Genomic DNA, 12,696 nt, shown 5'->3' with positions numbered 1-12,696 from the left:
TTATTTCCTTCATTCCTGAAATAGTTCCTTTAGTAGATCTCTTAGAGATAGTATCTTGGTGGTAAATTCCCTCAGTCTTCCTTTAAAGTGTCTTTACAACCTTTTTTTTTTTTTTCTCTTAGTCTTGAATACAAATTTATCTGGATATAGAAATTTAGGTATATACAATTTTAGAATTTAAAATTTTATGTATAATTTTATTTTCTTTCTATATATACATCTTGCTGCTGAGAAGTCTAATTGTCATTTCATGTGAATAACTTCTCATTTCTCTCTGATAGCTTTAAAGTTTTTTTTCTCTATCTTTGATGTCCTTTAGTTTCATTATGATTTGTCTAGTTAGGAATTTTTTTTTTTGTTTATTCTGCTCAGAACTTCTTAAATCTGCTTCTTGAATCTGAATAATTCATTTGTTTGTCAGTTCAAAAATTTATCTGCCATTGTTTCTTTAAGTATTCCTTATCCTCCCATTCCTTCCATTATTTTCTCCTAAGTATTAAATAAATTAAACATCACCCATATTTCTCAATGGTTTTTAAGATTTTACATCTCTTTGTTTTTCTGCCTTACATTATAGTTAATTTGGAAAAATTAATTCAAAGTTCAGTAGACCACTCTTCAAGCATATTTAATCTCTTGAACCTATTCATTTAGTTTTTAATTTCAATGTCTATTTAAAATTTTTCCTGTTCTATGTGGTTCTCTCCCAAATCTATAAATTCTTTTTATAGTGTCTTCCTTTATTATTTAAAATACTGATATTTAAAAGTCTTTCTTTGATAGTTTTATAATAGGGGTCTAATCTCATTTTGGGAATTCTGTGGATGTTGTGTGCCTCTTGCATTTTCTTCCCCTTAATGTTCCCAGGGTATTATCTACTTATAAGTGCTTTTTTCAGCTGAGTTCTTGGCTTGGGAGATCTGAGATTATTCAAGTAGCATAAATTTGAATTTGAAATCCATATGAGTGAAGGCATATGACAAGAATTCTGAGCGGAGATTATTTTATCTTACCCACTCCACCCAAGCCAAGAGTGGCAAGCATCCTTGTTCTCCTTTAGGACAGTGAGTAAACTTTTCCTTTCCTCCATTCTTTCAGTGAAGGTGTTGCAATTTAAAGTTTCAGACTTATGCAGTTGTCTCAGTTCCAACTTTCTGCCTTGTATTCATTCAAAACCTTGTATCTATTAAAATTCAAGTCATTATGTTTCCCAGATTGGGGATCAATCCCTGCAGCGTAAGCTCCCAGATTCGTCATTCTAGCTTTTTGTACCTCTTTGTTTCTGTGCTCTTGGGGATACTTCTTATGGCTCTGCAATACATTCACAAGAAGCTATTTCACATGTTATTGAATTTTTCTAGATGTTTTTATTAAGAGTTGTGTGGGTTATTTTGTCTATAATATTAGCACAAATGAAAGGGTTTTTTTTTTTTTTTTTTTTTTTTTTTTTTTACTATTTATTTTTCCTTTGAGGTATGATACATAATGACATTATTTTTTAGTCAAAAATTGCTTATCTTTTAATCAAGATTCAATTCATTCATATTTCTTTTTTTCTTTTCTTTTTCTTCTTTTTTTAAATTTTTTATTATTTTTTAATAGAGTCTTGCTCTGTTGCCCAGGCTGGAATGCAGTGGCATCATCTCAGTTCACTACAACCTCTACCTCCCAGGTTGAAGCGATTCTCCTGCCTCTGTCTCCCGAGTCGCTGGTATTATGGATGTGTGCCCCCAGGACCGGCTAATTTTTGTATTTTTAGTAGAGATGGGGTTACACCATCTTGCTCAGGCTGGTCTCGAACTCCTGACTTCAGGTGATCCGCCCACCTCAGCCTCTCAAAGTGCTGGGGTTACAGGCATGAGCCACCGCACCTGACCCAATTCATTCATATTTCTTATTGGAAGTGATTTCTGTAATTTCTTATAAATTTTAATTGCATAAATAGTAACTTTCCTTCTATTTGTGCTTTTTAAATTTCTTTCATTCCTTCTTTTCTTTTTTTAATAGGGGTTGCGGTTGGGCTCTGTCTGGTGGCAGTAGTCATCCCTATAGCCTGGCTTCTAAAAACAATAAATAAATAAAATAATTTTAAAAATAGGAGTTATATTTTGCTTTTATTTTCTCTAGTATTTTCAAAGGTATATATATACTTCTTCAGAGTATATTTGTAAAAGCCTTTAAGTATTTCAAGCCACTTTTAAACCAAGTTTAGCTATTTTAAATCAGTATTTCTAAGAGTCTCAATTCCTCCTAAGTAAACAAGGAATGTCAGATAGCTTTCCCCTTCTTTTCCTTCTCCCCATATTCCTCTTCTCTTTGGTCCTAATTAATGTAATTTAAAGCACTGGATCTAGGCTTTAGTAATTAGAATTTTAACAATATGAGTGTTCTTTATTGAGATTACTTTTTACATTTTATTTTAATTTAAAGGGACACAAAACTAACATGCAAAAATCAGTTGTATATATTCACACCAGTAACAACCTATCTGGAAAAGAAATCAAGAAAATCCCATTTACGATAGTAAAAAAAAAAAAAAATGAATAAAATACTTAGGAATAAGTTTAACTGAGAATGTGAAAAATCTGTACACTAAAAGCTATAAAACATTCATGAAAGAATCTGAAAAAGACAAATAAATGCTAAGATATCTCATCTTCACTGGATGGAAGAATTAATATTGTTAAAATGTCCATACTACCCAAAGTAATATATAGATTCAACACAATTCCTATCAAAATTCCAATGGCGTTGTTCACATAAATAGAAAACACAATTCTAAAATTCATATAAAACTATGAAAAACCCTGAAGAGCCAAAGCAATCTTAAGAATGGAAAACAAAGTTGGAGACATCACATCTCCTGATTTCAAATGATATTACAAAGCTATAGTAATCAAAATGGTCTTGCACTGGCATAAGAACAGACACACAGACTAATGGAACAACACGGAAGGCCTGGAAATAAACCCAAGCATATACGGTCAACCAGTTTTTGACAGAACATCAAGAAGATACAAAGGGAAAAAGGGAGTATTTTCAACAAATGGTATTGGGAAAACTGGATATCCACATGCAAACAAACTAATTTGGACACTTTCTTATACCACACACAGAAATCAACTCAAAATGGTTTAAGGACCTAAACATAGACCTGAAACTGTGAAACTCCTAGAAGAAAACAGAGAACAAGGTCCCTGACATTAGCGTTGGCAGTGATTTTTTGGACATCACACAAAAACTTTTGGCAACAAAAGTAAAAATAAACAAGTGAGACTACATCAAACTAAAAAGTTTTTGCACAGCAAAAGAAACAATCAATGAAATAGAAAGGCAGCATACAGACCAGGAGAACATATTCATGAACCATATATCTGATAAGGGGTTAATATCCAAAATATGTGAGGAACTCACACAATTCAATATTTAAAAAACTTCCAAAAACCAGAAAACAAATAACCCAACTAAAAATGGGCAAATAACCTGAACAGACATTTCTCCAAGGAAGACATAAACGTGGCCAGCAGATACATGAAAAGGTATTCAACTAATCAACAGGAAAATTGAAGTAAAAGTTGTGAGATATCACCTCGCACCTGTTAGAATGGCTATTACCAAACAAAATAAGGGGGAAGTGTTCATGAGGGTGTGGAGAAAAGGATACACTGTTGGTTGGAACGTAAATTGGTGTAGCCATTACAGAAAACAGTATGATGGTTGCTCAAAAAATTAAAAATAAAACTACCACATGAACCAGAAATCCCTCTTCTTGGTTTATACTCAAAGGAATGTAATCAGAACCTTGTAGAGGTATCTGCACTCCCATGTTCACTGCAGCATTATTCACAATAGCCAAGATATGGAAACAACTTGTGTCCATCAGTGGATGAGTGGATAAAGAAATTGTGATACACACACACAAAACACACACTCACAGAAATATTATTCAGCCCTAAAAAAGAAGATCCTGCCATACGTAACAACATGACTGAACCTGAAGGACATTGTGCTAAGTGAAATAAAGCAGACACAAAAAGAAAAATACTGCATCATCTCAGTCATATTTTTTTTTGAAACAGTGTCGCTCTTGTCCCCCAGGCTGGAGTGTAGTGGCATGATCTTGGCTCACTGCAACCTCCGCCTCCTGGCTTCAGGTGATTCTCCTGCCTCAGCCTCCTGAGTTGCTGGGATTACAGGTGCCCACCACCAAGTCCGGCTAATTTTTGTATTTTTAGTAGAGATGAGGTTTCACCGTGTTGGCCAGGCTGGTCTTGAACTCCTGACTTCAGGTGATCCACTCGCCTTGGCCTCCCAAATTGCTGGGATTACAGGTGTGAGCCACTGCGCCCGGCAGTAGAATCTATTTTTAAAAGTCAAATATGTAGAAACAGAGAGTAGATCAGTGGTTACCAGATAGAGGGGGGAGAAAATAAGAGATATAGGTCAAATGGTACAAAGTTGCAGTTATGCAGGATGAATTAAAAGAAAATTAAAAAGCAATCTGCAAATATTTAGACATCTCTTTTAATTGATTTTATTGCTTGACACCAAATTTCATCTCTTTATCAATTGGAATATATTTTTAAGTAATTTTTTTCTAAAGTGTTGCAAATTTTCTGAGACCTGAAAATGTTTGTTGTTTTCAACTTGCTGGATTTATATGTATTTTGTGCGACAAATTTTCCCTCTTAAAAACTTTATTGCTAAAAAACCAAACTAAACCAACAAAACCAAGAAAAACCCAAACTCTATAGCTCTTGCTTCATTTTTTCCCTAGAATTTAGTTTTCTGAAATTAATATCTATTCCACTATAGATATCCTGTTTTTCTATGTGGCCATGAATGTGTCTGTGTGTGTTCTTGAATAGATGTAAAATTTCTTTTAAAAAATCCATATGGTTCAAAAACGTTATCTAGATGAGACTATCACGTCTTTATTCAGCTAAGAAAAATGTTATGCTTTCATGGCTTTGTCTTCACTTTCACAGCATTTGTACTGGTTTCTTTTTAAAGAACTCTGAACTCTTCTTGGAACTCTTTTGGGGACCCTTTAAGGTCCCCAGCACCTTGCAAGCAACTAGCACAATTTTATATAAGTTGGTTCCCCATTTTCTATCTTGTTTGTTTTGTATTCTCTGTTTCCAGTTTTCTTTTCTGTTTATGTTGTATGCATTTTTGGAAAGCTTCTCCAGTTTATCTTTTATATCATCCATTTAATGTTCAGCAGCAACAAATGTAGTCTTGACTGACACACCAATGCGGAATTGAATTCAGACACTGCATTTTTGCTTCCTTAAAACACTTCCTATCCCTTTCTCCTCCCCTCTTCTTTTATTCTGTTGTCTTTTCTGTTTAACTTGTTTTCTCATAAGTTTGTTTCTCTATATTCAAATTTACATCTTCATGTGTGCCAAGAAGTTTTCTGAAAATGTCTCTAGATTCTTCAGTCATTTTCAAAAGGACGCTTCTCATCTGGGTCTTGAAGGTGCTGCACCTGGTTTTGCAGTGTTCTAATAGGTCCCTGAAGTGTCCTGACTTCTCTTCACTCCTCCTTGAGAAGGCAAAGACTCATTAATTCTCAGTGTATTTTGGTAGGCAGGATGAGTGGGTTGGCCTTCGATCCTCTAGCTGTCTACTTGCTTAATCACTGAATCGCCTTTATAAACCTACGACAATGCTTAATTGCCAGTTGCCAGCAGGCTTCATCTAGAGTATGTCTTCTCTACTGAAGTAGCATCTTTCTCCAACCACCATCCCAATTCTCTGGTGCTCTGACCTGCTGTATCCCAGGAAAAACTCTAGTCAGCAGGCTGTACTGTCACAGTAGTCATTACTGTGACTGTTCCAGCCTCTTGACTGTTTTTTACCTGAAGAATGCATTGTGTCTTCATCAGCCCATCCATCTATCCAGTTGTGTATTTCATTTTTAAGCTCTTCTAGATGTAGAAGACACTAAGGAAGGGAAGAGGAAGACCAGGGAAACTGTTCTTTGTTTGGCTTGAAACTGAACAACAATGGTGATGACAGATATTTACTCCATTCTCTGGTTAGTAGAGATCCTGAGTGTCTGAGTCAAGTATCGACAGAGAGGGAATGACAATATGCCTTCCTAGCTATGTCTTTAAAGCAGTTTCTCTTTTAAAAAAGAGAACTTGGCATATGTCATACATATGCTTGATAGATTTTTCTCAATCCAGCTTGATGTACCTTTTAAGTATTGTTAGTTTCTTCCACATCCTGGCAATTAGGTTGTCTATCAGTGTTTGTTCACCTTGTTTTATAATTCTTCATATTTGTCTGCATTTGCTGGGGTATTTTCCTGAGAAGCAAGGAGAGGCTTGTTGGAGGCCTCTAGTTAGAGACCATTTTGGATGACAAGTCCCGTAATACCTTTCACTTTTTAACCCATCTCCACTGGGAGACCATGAGATCTTTAAAGGGAGAGACTGGGTCCCAGCCATCACTGGGTCCCTAGCACTTCGCCGACAACTGGCACAGAATTGCTGCTGAATAAATGTTGGAAGAAAGAACAAAAGATGGAAAGGAATCTTTTTGTTATTTGCCTATTATCCATATTAAAGTGTTTCAAATAAATCTTAAAGGATTCACCTGCCTCTCAAAAAATAACTACACTTGATCTTAGCCAAAAGGCTGAGAAGTGATAAAAAAAATAACTGATGAAAATATGTTTTGCAGCTTAAGAATCTAATTAAAGGTCACCTGGGTCATGGAATGTGTAACTGAACCTTTTATTTATGCAGTAAAGCAATATGTCAAAAGGAAAGGCTAGGATGGGGCAACAAAGTCTTTTCATGTACAAGATATGCGTGTGATCATACTCAGGATGGATGCTGTTTGTGTACCCTTTTCACTAATAAGTAGTGAATGAAAAAAGGTTTTATATATATATATACACACACACACACACACATACACACATATATACACACATGGACATATATATACACACATACATATGATTTGGGTTATAAGTGAGCAGGAACATTCTAATAGAATAGCTTTATATTGGGTAGAATTATCAGGGGGAAATTGTGCAATTGTTTTCACTAGAAATGCTTTCCAAACATTTAGACACAAAACTGTTTAGAGGTAGGGAGTGAACTGGTTGACTGCCCCAAAGCCTCCTAGTCAGATGGGCCTCTGAGTCTTAGCAAAAGAGTTCAGTCACCCTTGGGTGCCTGAGAGCCCTCAGCTGCTGGCCTTAGCAGCAAGCATCTGTCGCTTTGAAGGAATGATTTAGTGATATCAAATAGCTGAGTGATTAATCAAGAAAATAAGCGAGCATTTGACATCAGACACAAAAAAAATTGCCAAGGAGATGCTCTAGGGGAAAAGAGGCACCCGGGCTTGGAATCCCAAACCAATGGTGCCTTCAGGGATATTTACAAATCATAACCCATTGCTAGAGAAAGATCAATCTTCTGCAAAGCTAAATTAATATTTAACTTGCTCAAGAAAAGTCAATCCCTTGAGTTATTAGGGAAATTAGCAAGCAGCCCTAAACTGACACTATTCTTGCCTGAGCCATCAGCATGTTCTAGAAGTCATCAATGAGTTAATGTTCCCTACCCCACCCCAATCAAATCCTCTCCTTGAATTCCTTTTACTCTTCCCCTCCCTCCTTCTTTTCCTGCTAAAGAACACTTCCTTCAAAACAAACAAACAAAACCTGATATAGATGCCCAGTAAAAAAGATAAAAAAGCTACTGGAGTAGAGGTGAGGTCTGAAGCCCCAATTCCTTGGCCACTTTCATGAGTATCCCCTGAGGAGGCCTCAGGGCAGTTGTAAGCTCCTGGACCAAGAACAGCAGCTTCCAAGCCTCATCATGCAGCAGAGTCAATTGGGGAGGGGAGGATATGAAATCACATTCATGGGCTGTATGAGTCTGTTCTCACGCTGCTAATAAAGACATACCCGGGACTGGGTAATTTATAAAGGAAAGAGGTTTAATTGACTCACAGTTCCACATGGCTGGGGAGGCCTCACAATCATAATGGAAAGCAAAGGGGAAGCAAGACACGTCTTACATGGCAGCAGGCAAGAGAGAGCATGTGTGTGTGTGTGTGTGTGTGTGTGTGTGTGTGAACTTCCCTTTATCAAACTATCAGATCTCATGAGACTTACTCACTATCACAAAAACAGCATGGGAACTCCCCCTCCCCCGTGATTCAATTACCTTCCACCAGGTTCCTCCCATGACATGTGGGAATTATGGAAGCTATAATTCAAGATGAGATTTGGGTGGGGACACAGCCAAACCATATCACGGGCCTACCTCATCCCTACTGATTTAAAATCTTTACTGAAAGGCCTAGGGATCAGTATTTTTAGAGGGCCTAGTTGGTGACGTTCTTGTAATTATCCTGGCACAAGTTCAAAGTCCCTAGCAGGGTTGTACTTGAAATCCCTGTACTTGGTGGGCTCCAAGCACCCCCCACCCAGGTGTGACATTCTGCGGTTAGTTGGATAATGGTCAGTTCTATCTTCAGCCATGTCTGAGAGAGGCATTCAGTACCCACAGAAATAAAACATGAGGGTATCAGGGAGAGGGACAGAAGAAAAGGCTTCCTAGGAGAGGTGGGATTTGGGTAGGAATAGAGGTCAGGAAATTCAATTCAACTCATTTCAGTTGTGCAAGTAAACATCCAGTACAGCGCTTGTGGCAGAAGGTGCTCAGTAAACAGAAGGTCTTCCCAGCATGTCTAACTAGCCACTGTCACTCTCTCGCTGCTTCCTGCTTTGTGATTCTCCAGAGCTCTCCTCAGCACCTGACATACCACTGCCTATTTGCTTATTATTGCCATCCCTCCACCACACGGTAAGACCCCTCAGAGAAGGTCTGTCCACTGTGTTCCCATAGCTAGAACAGGGCCTGCCTGAATACATGGGTGGGCACATGACTGACCTGGGTGTGGCTGTGGAGATGACAAGAGAATATCCTAGGCCCAGAGAAAGACTAGCAGAGTCTGGGCTGAGAAGGCAGGTTTCAGGGAGCTCACAGAGCAGTCTGAATGTCATGCTAGAGTGGTCAGTCTCTCTTCAGCAGACAGTGAGGAGCCACTAGGTTGCTATGCAGGGAAGAGATAAGATCAAACTTGGCTTGGGAAGGATGAGTTTGGCAGCAGAGTGGAGGGATTAAGGGGAGGGAGGGAAGCTGGACCATCGTTCAGAGACTCTCCAGTTGTCCAGGGGAAGGTAGCATGGGCTCACACTGGGTCAGATGCATAGGCATAGGACAAGGGCATAAGAAGGAGGATGTCGCAGAGTGGGGACTTTGCTAGACATGCCTGCCAAGTGACTGTGATGTAGTGAAAGGGGGAGGGAAGAGTGTGAAACTCACCCATCCATCCATTCCCCTGTCCATTCGTGAGAGGATGGCTGGGGGTAAAACAGCAAGTGAAGCTGCCAAGGAGTTGCCCATGTACCCCAGGAGGATGAACTCCAAGGATGCAGTTTGGGGGATACCTCTCTTGGGAGCTGAAGAGGTAACAGAGGGAACAGAAAGAAGAGACAAGATGGGTAGGAGGAGAAGTAGGAACATGGAAACTGGGGCCAGAGCCCCAGAAGAACTACTGGACACCAGTGTCAGTGGGTGCTGACGGTGCAGGAGGATGATGGCTAACTAGGAGCAGGTTGTTGCCCAGGGTGACATCAGGTGGCTCCAGGGACATCAGGACACAGTTGGTGGTGTGGAGGCGCAGAGGGAAGCTAACCTGGCATTAAGGTGGATGATGAGGAGGTGGAGGTTGATGACATCTTCCCTTCAGGCACAGAGGTGGGGTGGAAGGGAGGGGAGGGGAGGAGGAAGGCAGCCTGAGTCAGAGCCAGGGAAGGAAAGAATTGTCAGGATTGGGGGACTTGAGTCTGGCTGTGGTGGAGAGGAAGCAGTCCCAGCAAAGGAGAGACTAGACACGCAGAGGCGGGGGTGGGGGGGTGGGGAACTGATTTAGAAATGCCCAGAAAGGAGAGTCATCCCAAAGAGAACCATCACATCTGCCCGCTGTTAACTCATTAACAGACCGGGGAAAGGCTTGGTGCCTCCAAGGTGAGAGGCCTAGGAGGAGGAGGGGGGTACCTAACGGGTCATCCCTGACCCTGTAGGACCAGACTATCATCAGGTCTGTAGCGGGGCGGGGGAGGAAGGAAGGGCACATCTCCAGCATAACATATAACAGCTCAAGGTGAGTTTCTGATTTAGAATCCTTGAGCATCTCCAGAAACAGGAAGATAAAGTGCAGCTGTGAGAGCTGAGCCTGGGAGAATTGCTCCTATCTCCAAGGCTGCATCCCGGGTTGCTGCCTAAGTCTTTCCCAGCCACACTGAAGGCCTGGCCCGCAGCAACAGTACACCTCGCCCTGCGCAGGCCTGGGAGAGCCCTCTTGCCGGCTCTGCTGTTTTAGAGCTGTGTGACTCCTGGTCTCCCCTCGCTGAGCTGTCCTCTGGGGTCAGGGCCCTCTGTGGAAGTTCACAATGCATTGGTAAGTGAACACTAAAGGCAACCAGAGGTTTCTGCAGAAAAAGAACTGCGAAATGTTGGACAGGAAGCAAGTTCGGTTCCCTGTGGACCCTGGAGCAAGGGCCCACAGGTTATCTGAACAGTATTCATTCTTTCAACGGACATGTACTGTGCCTCCCACAGGCTAGGCACTGTTCTCTGAACTGGGGATTTTGTAGTGAACAAAATAGGCAAGAATCCGAAAACGGTGACCCCATTTTAATAACGGGGAGACCCAGCGATAAACAAAATTGATTAGTAAATACCAACCCGTGCTAGACAGTTAAGAGCTCTGCCGGACAGGCACTGGTGCGTCCCTGGAGTTGCTATAAACAGGGTAGGCAGGGTGCTTTTGTCACAGAGAAAAGGAAAGACGGCTCATTTGATTATTTAAAGCGCATTCGGTCCTGGGTGGGATGTAAGGGCACGAGGCCTCCACAGCTCTTTCGCTGGGCCACCTAGGTGGGGACAGAGCGAGCTGGGCGGGCCGCTGCGGTTCTCCGAGAGCACCACGAGGGGGAGCCCGGACCCCTCCTAGCGCCTTCCGAGCCCTCCCGCACAGCCTCGCAAGCAAAAGTTTTTCTTAAACTAACAATGCCAGTGTAAGGAGGTGCTCGCGCCTGATTGGCCGGGGGAATTTTGCAGGTTTGATTCCTTGATTGGACAGGAGGTGTTAGGGGTGGGGAGAAAGCTGATGGTGGGGGATCCCGCTCCCTCCCGCGTCAGTCTGGCCGGCTCCGTCCTCCCGTAGGCTCCGCTGTAGCTCGCAATGTGACACCAGGACGCACTCGCTCTCGCGCGCTCTCCCAGGCTCGTTCTCCCTCGCCCTCTCTCACAGACGCACGCACACACCCACCTCTCCCATAAACACACACACACACATGCACACCCACACCCACGCGCGCCCGCACCTCCCCACGCGCGCACACTCCTGCCCACGCCCACGCAGCGCTCCGGGGAGTCCGGTCCCGGCGAGAGCGCGAAAGGATACCGAAAAACCACCCGCGGGGAGCGCAGCGGCGCCCCGGGACGCGGCGCTCTCCCGGCGCTGCTGCCTCAGCTCGGGCTCGGCCTGGGGGCCGCCGGCCAGCGATGGCCCTGGATTGTCTGCTACTGCTCCTCCTGGCTTCCGCAGTGGCCGCGATGGAAGGTAACGTACCCTCCACGGAGCAAGTTGGCTGCTGGTACCTGCCGCCTCAGGACTGCTGTGCTCCGCGCCTCGCGGGGTTTCTCTAATTGCTTTGCAGTGCCGGACTCGAGGGCAAGGAGGTGTGGGAGCCTCGGCCGCTGCCGAGCGCGGGGCTTGGGCGGCACCCACCAGCGCGCCCCCGGCTGGCTCTTAGCGCCCGAAACTGACTCGCTGAGTCTCCCGGTTTCCTCGCCCCAGCACTCGCTGGCAGCGAGTCTCGGTCTCCCGCAGCCCCCGCTCGGAGAGCGCGGAGCCCGCTGCATTGCGGTGCATGCTCCTTAGCTCTGGGCAGAGCCGGAGCTAGGCGTTGGGGAGAAAGGGGTGCCTCTTGCCATCCGGCTCCTGGAGTACTGGCGCCCGTCTACTCCCAGGCACGGATGCGCTTCTGAGCAGCCGCGCGCCACCTCCCTTTCCCCAGCTCGCGGTCCACGGGCTCGTGGACTCTGCTCGGCGTGCAAGCACTGCGCGCGGGGGCCAGAGAAGCTCTGCCCTGGTACCCCGCAAGTGGCCGCCGAAGGAGAGGGGTCGAGTTCGTTGGCCGTACCCTTGGGGACCAGTCTGGAGGTCCGGGCGCCTGCGGGACTGCGCGTTTCCAGGGTCACTCGGGGAGAGGTGGACAGCCTTTTCGCCTCTTGAGCCTTGGAACAGGAGTGGGCTGGGGTGAGTGGTCGGTCCTACCTAAAGTCTCCCAGCCTCTCCACCACGCCGGAGAGGAGGCTTGGCGGCCGGGAGTCGTCGGGCAGCCTCACTCTCTGCCAGCTCAGACTTGGCGGTGCCTCCGGCCGGTGGCTGGAAAGCGCGCTCCAAAGACACCGTGCCCAGGGCAGCGGGGAGCCTGGGCGCTCGGTAGCGCTCGCGAATCCCTGTGGGAAATCCCGGCCCAGCTCCCCGCCTACCGCCCCTTCCCCCGCCCCCATTCTTCGCAGCCTAGCAGCGGCCGCGGCAGTCTCCTGGGAACATAGCTCCGTGGGAGAGCGGAGTTGGAGTTGT

The 12,696-nt window shown here is 44.0% G+C and overlaps 1 protein-coding gene across 1 annotated transcript in view; it reads left to right on the top strand.

Annotated features, from left to right (window-relative positions):
• Positions 1–11,238: 11,238 nt before the first annotated feature.
• The window catches only part of EPHB1 (EPH receptor B1), a 444,507-nt gene continuing 443,049 nt past the window's right edge, over positions 11,239–12,696 (top strand). The window contains exon 1 of the mRNA XM_025377642.1: positions 11,239–11,667. Coding sequence (XP_025233427.1) covers positions 11,610–11,667 — 58 coding nt within the window. The 5' untranslated portion in view covers positions 11,239–11,609. The remainder of the gene's footprint in view (positions 11,668–12,696) is intronic.

This window comes from Theropithecus gelada, chromosome 2, assembly GCF_003255815.1.
Source record: "Theropithecus gelada isolate Dixy chromosome 2, Tgel_1.0, whole genome shotgun sequence".
Taxonomy (NCBI): domain Eukaryota; kingdom Metazoa; phylum Chordata; class Mammalia; order Primates; family Cercopithecidae; genus Theropithecus; species Theropithecus gelada.
The sequence above is the reverse complement of the archived record's forward strand: the minus strand, read 5'-3'. Positions and strand labels throughout refer to the sequence as shown.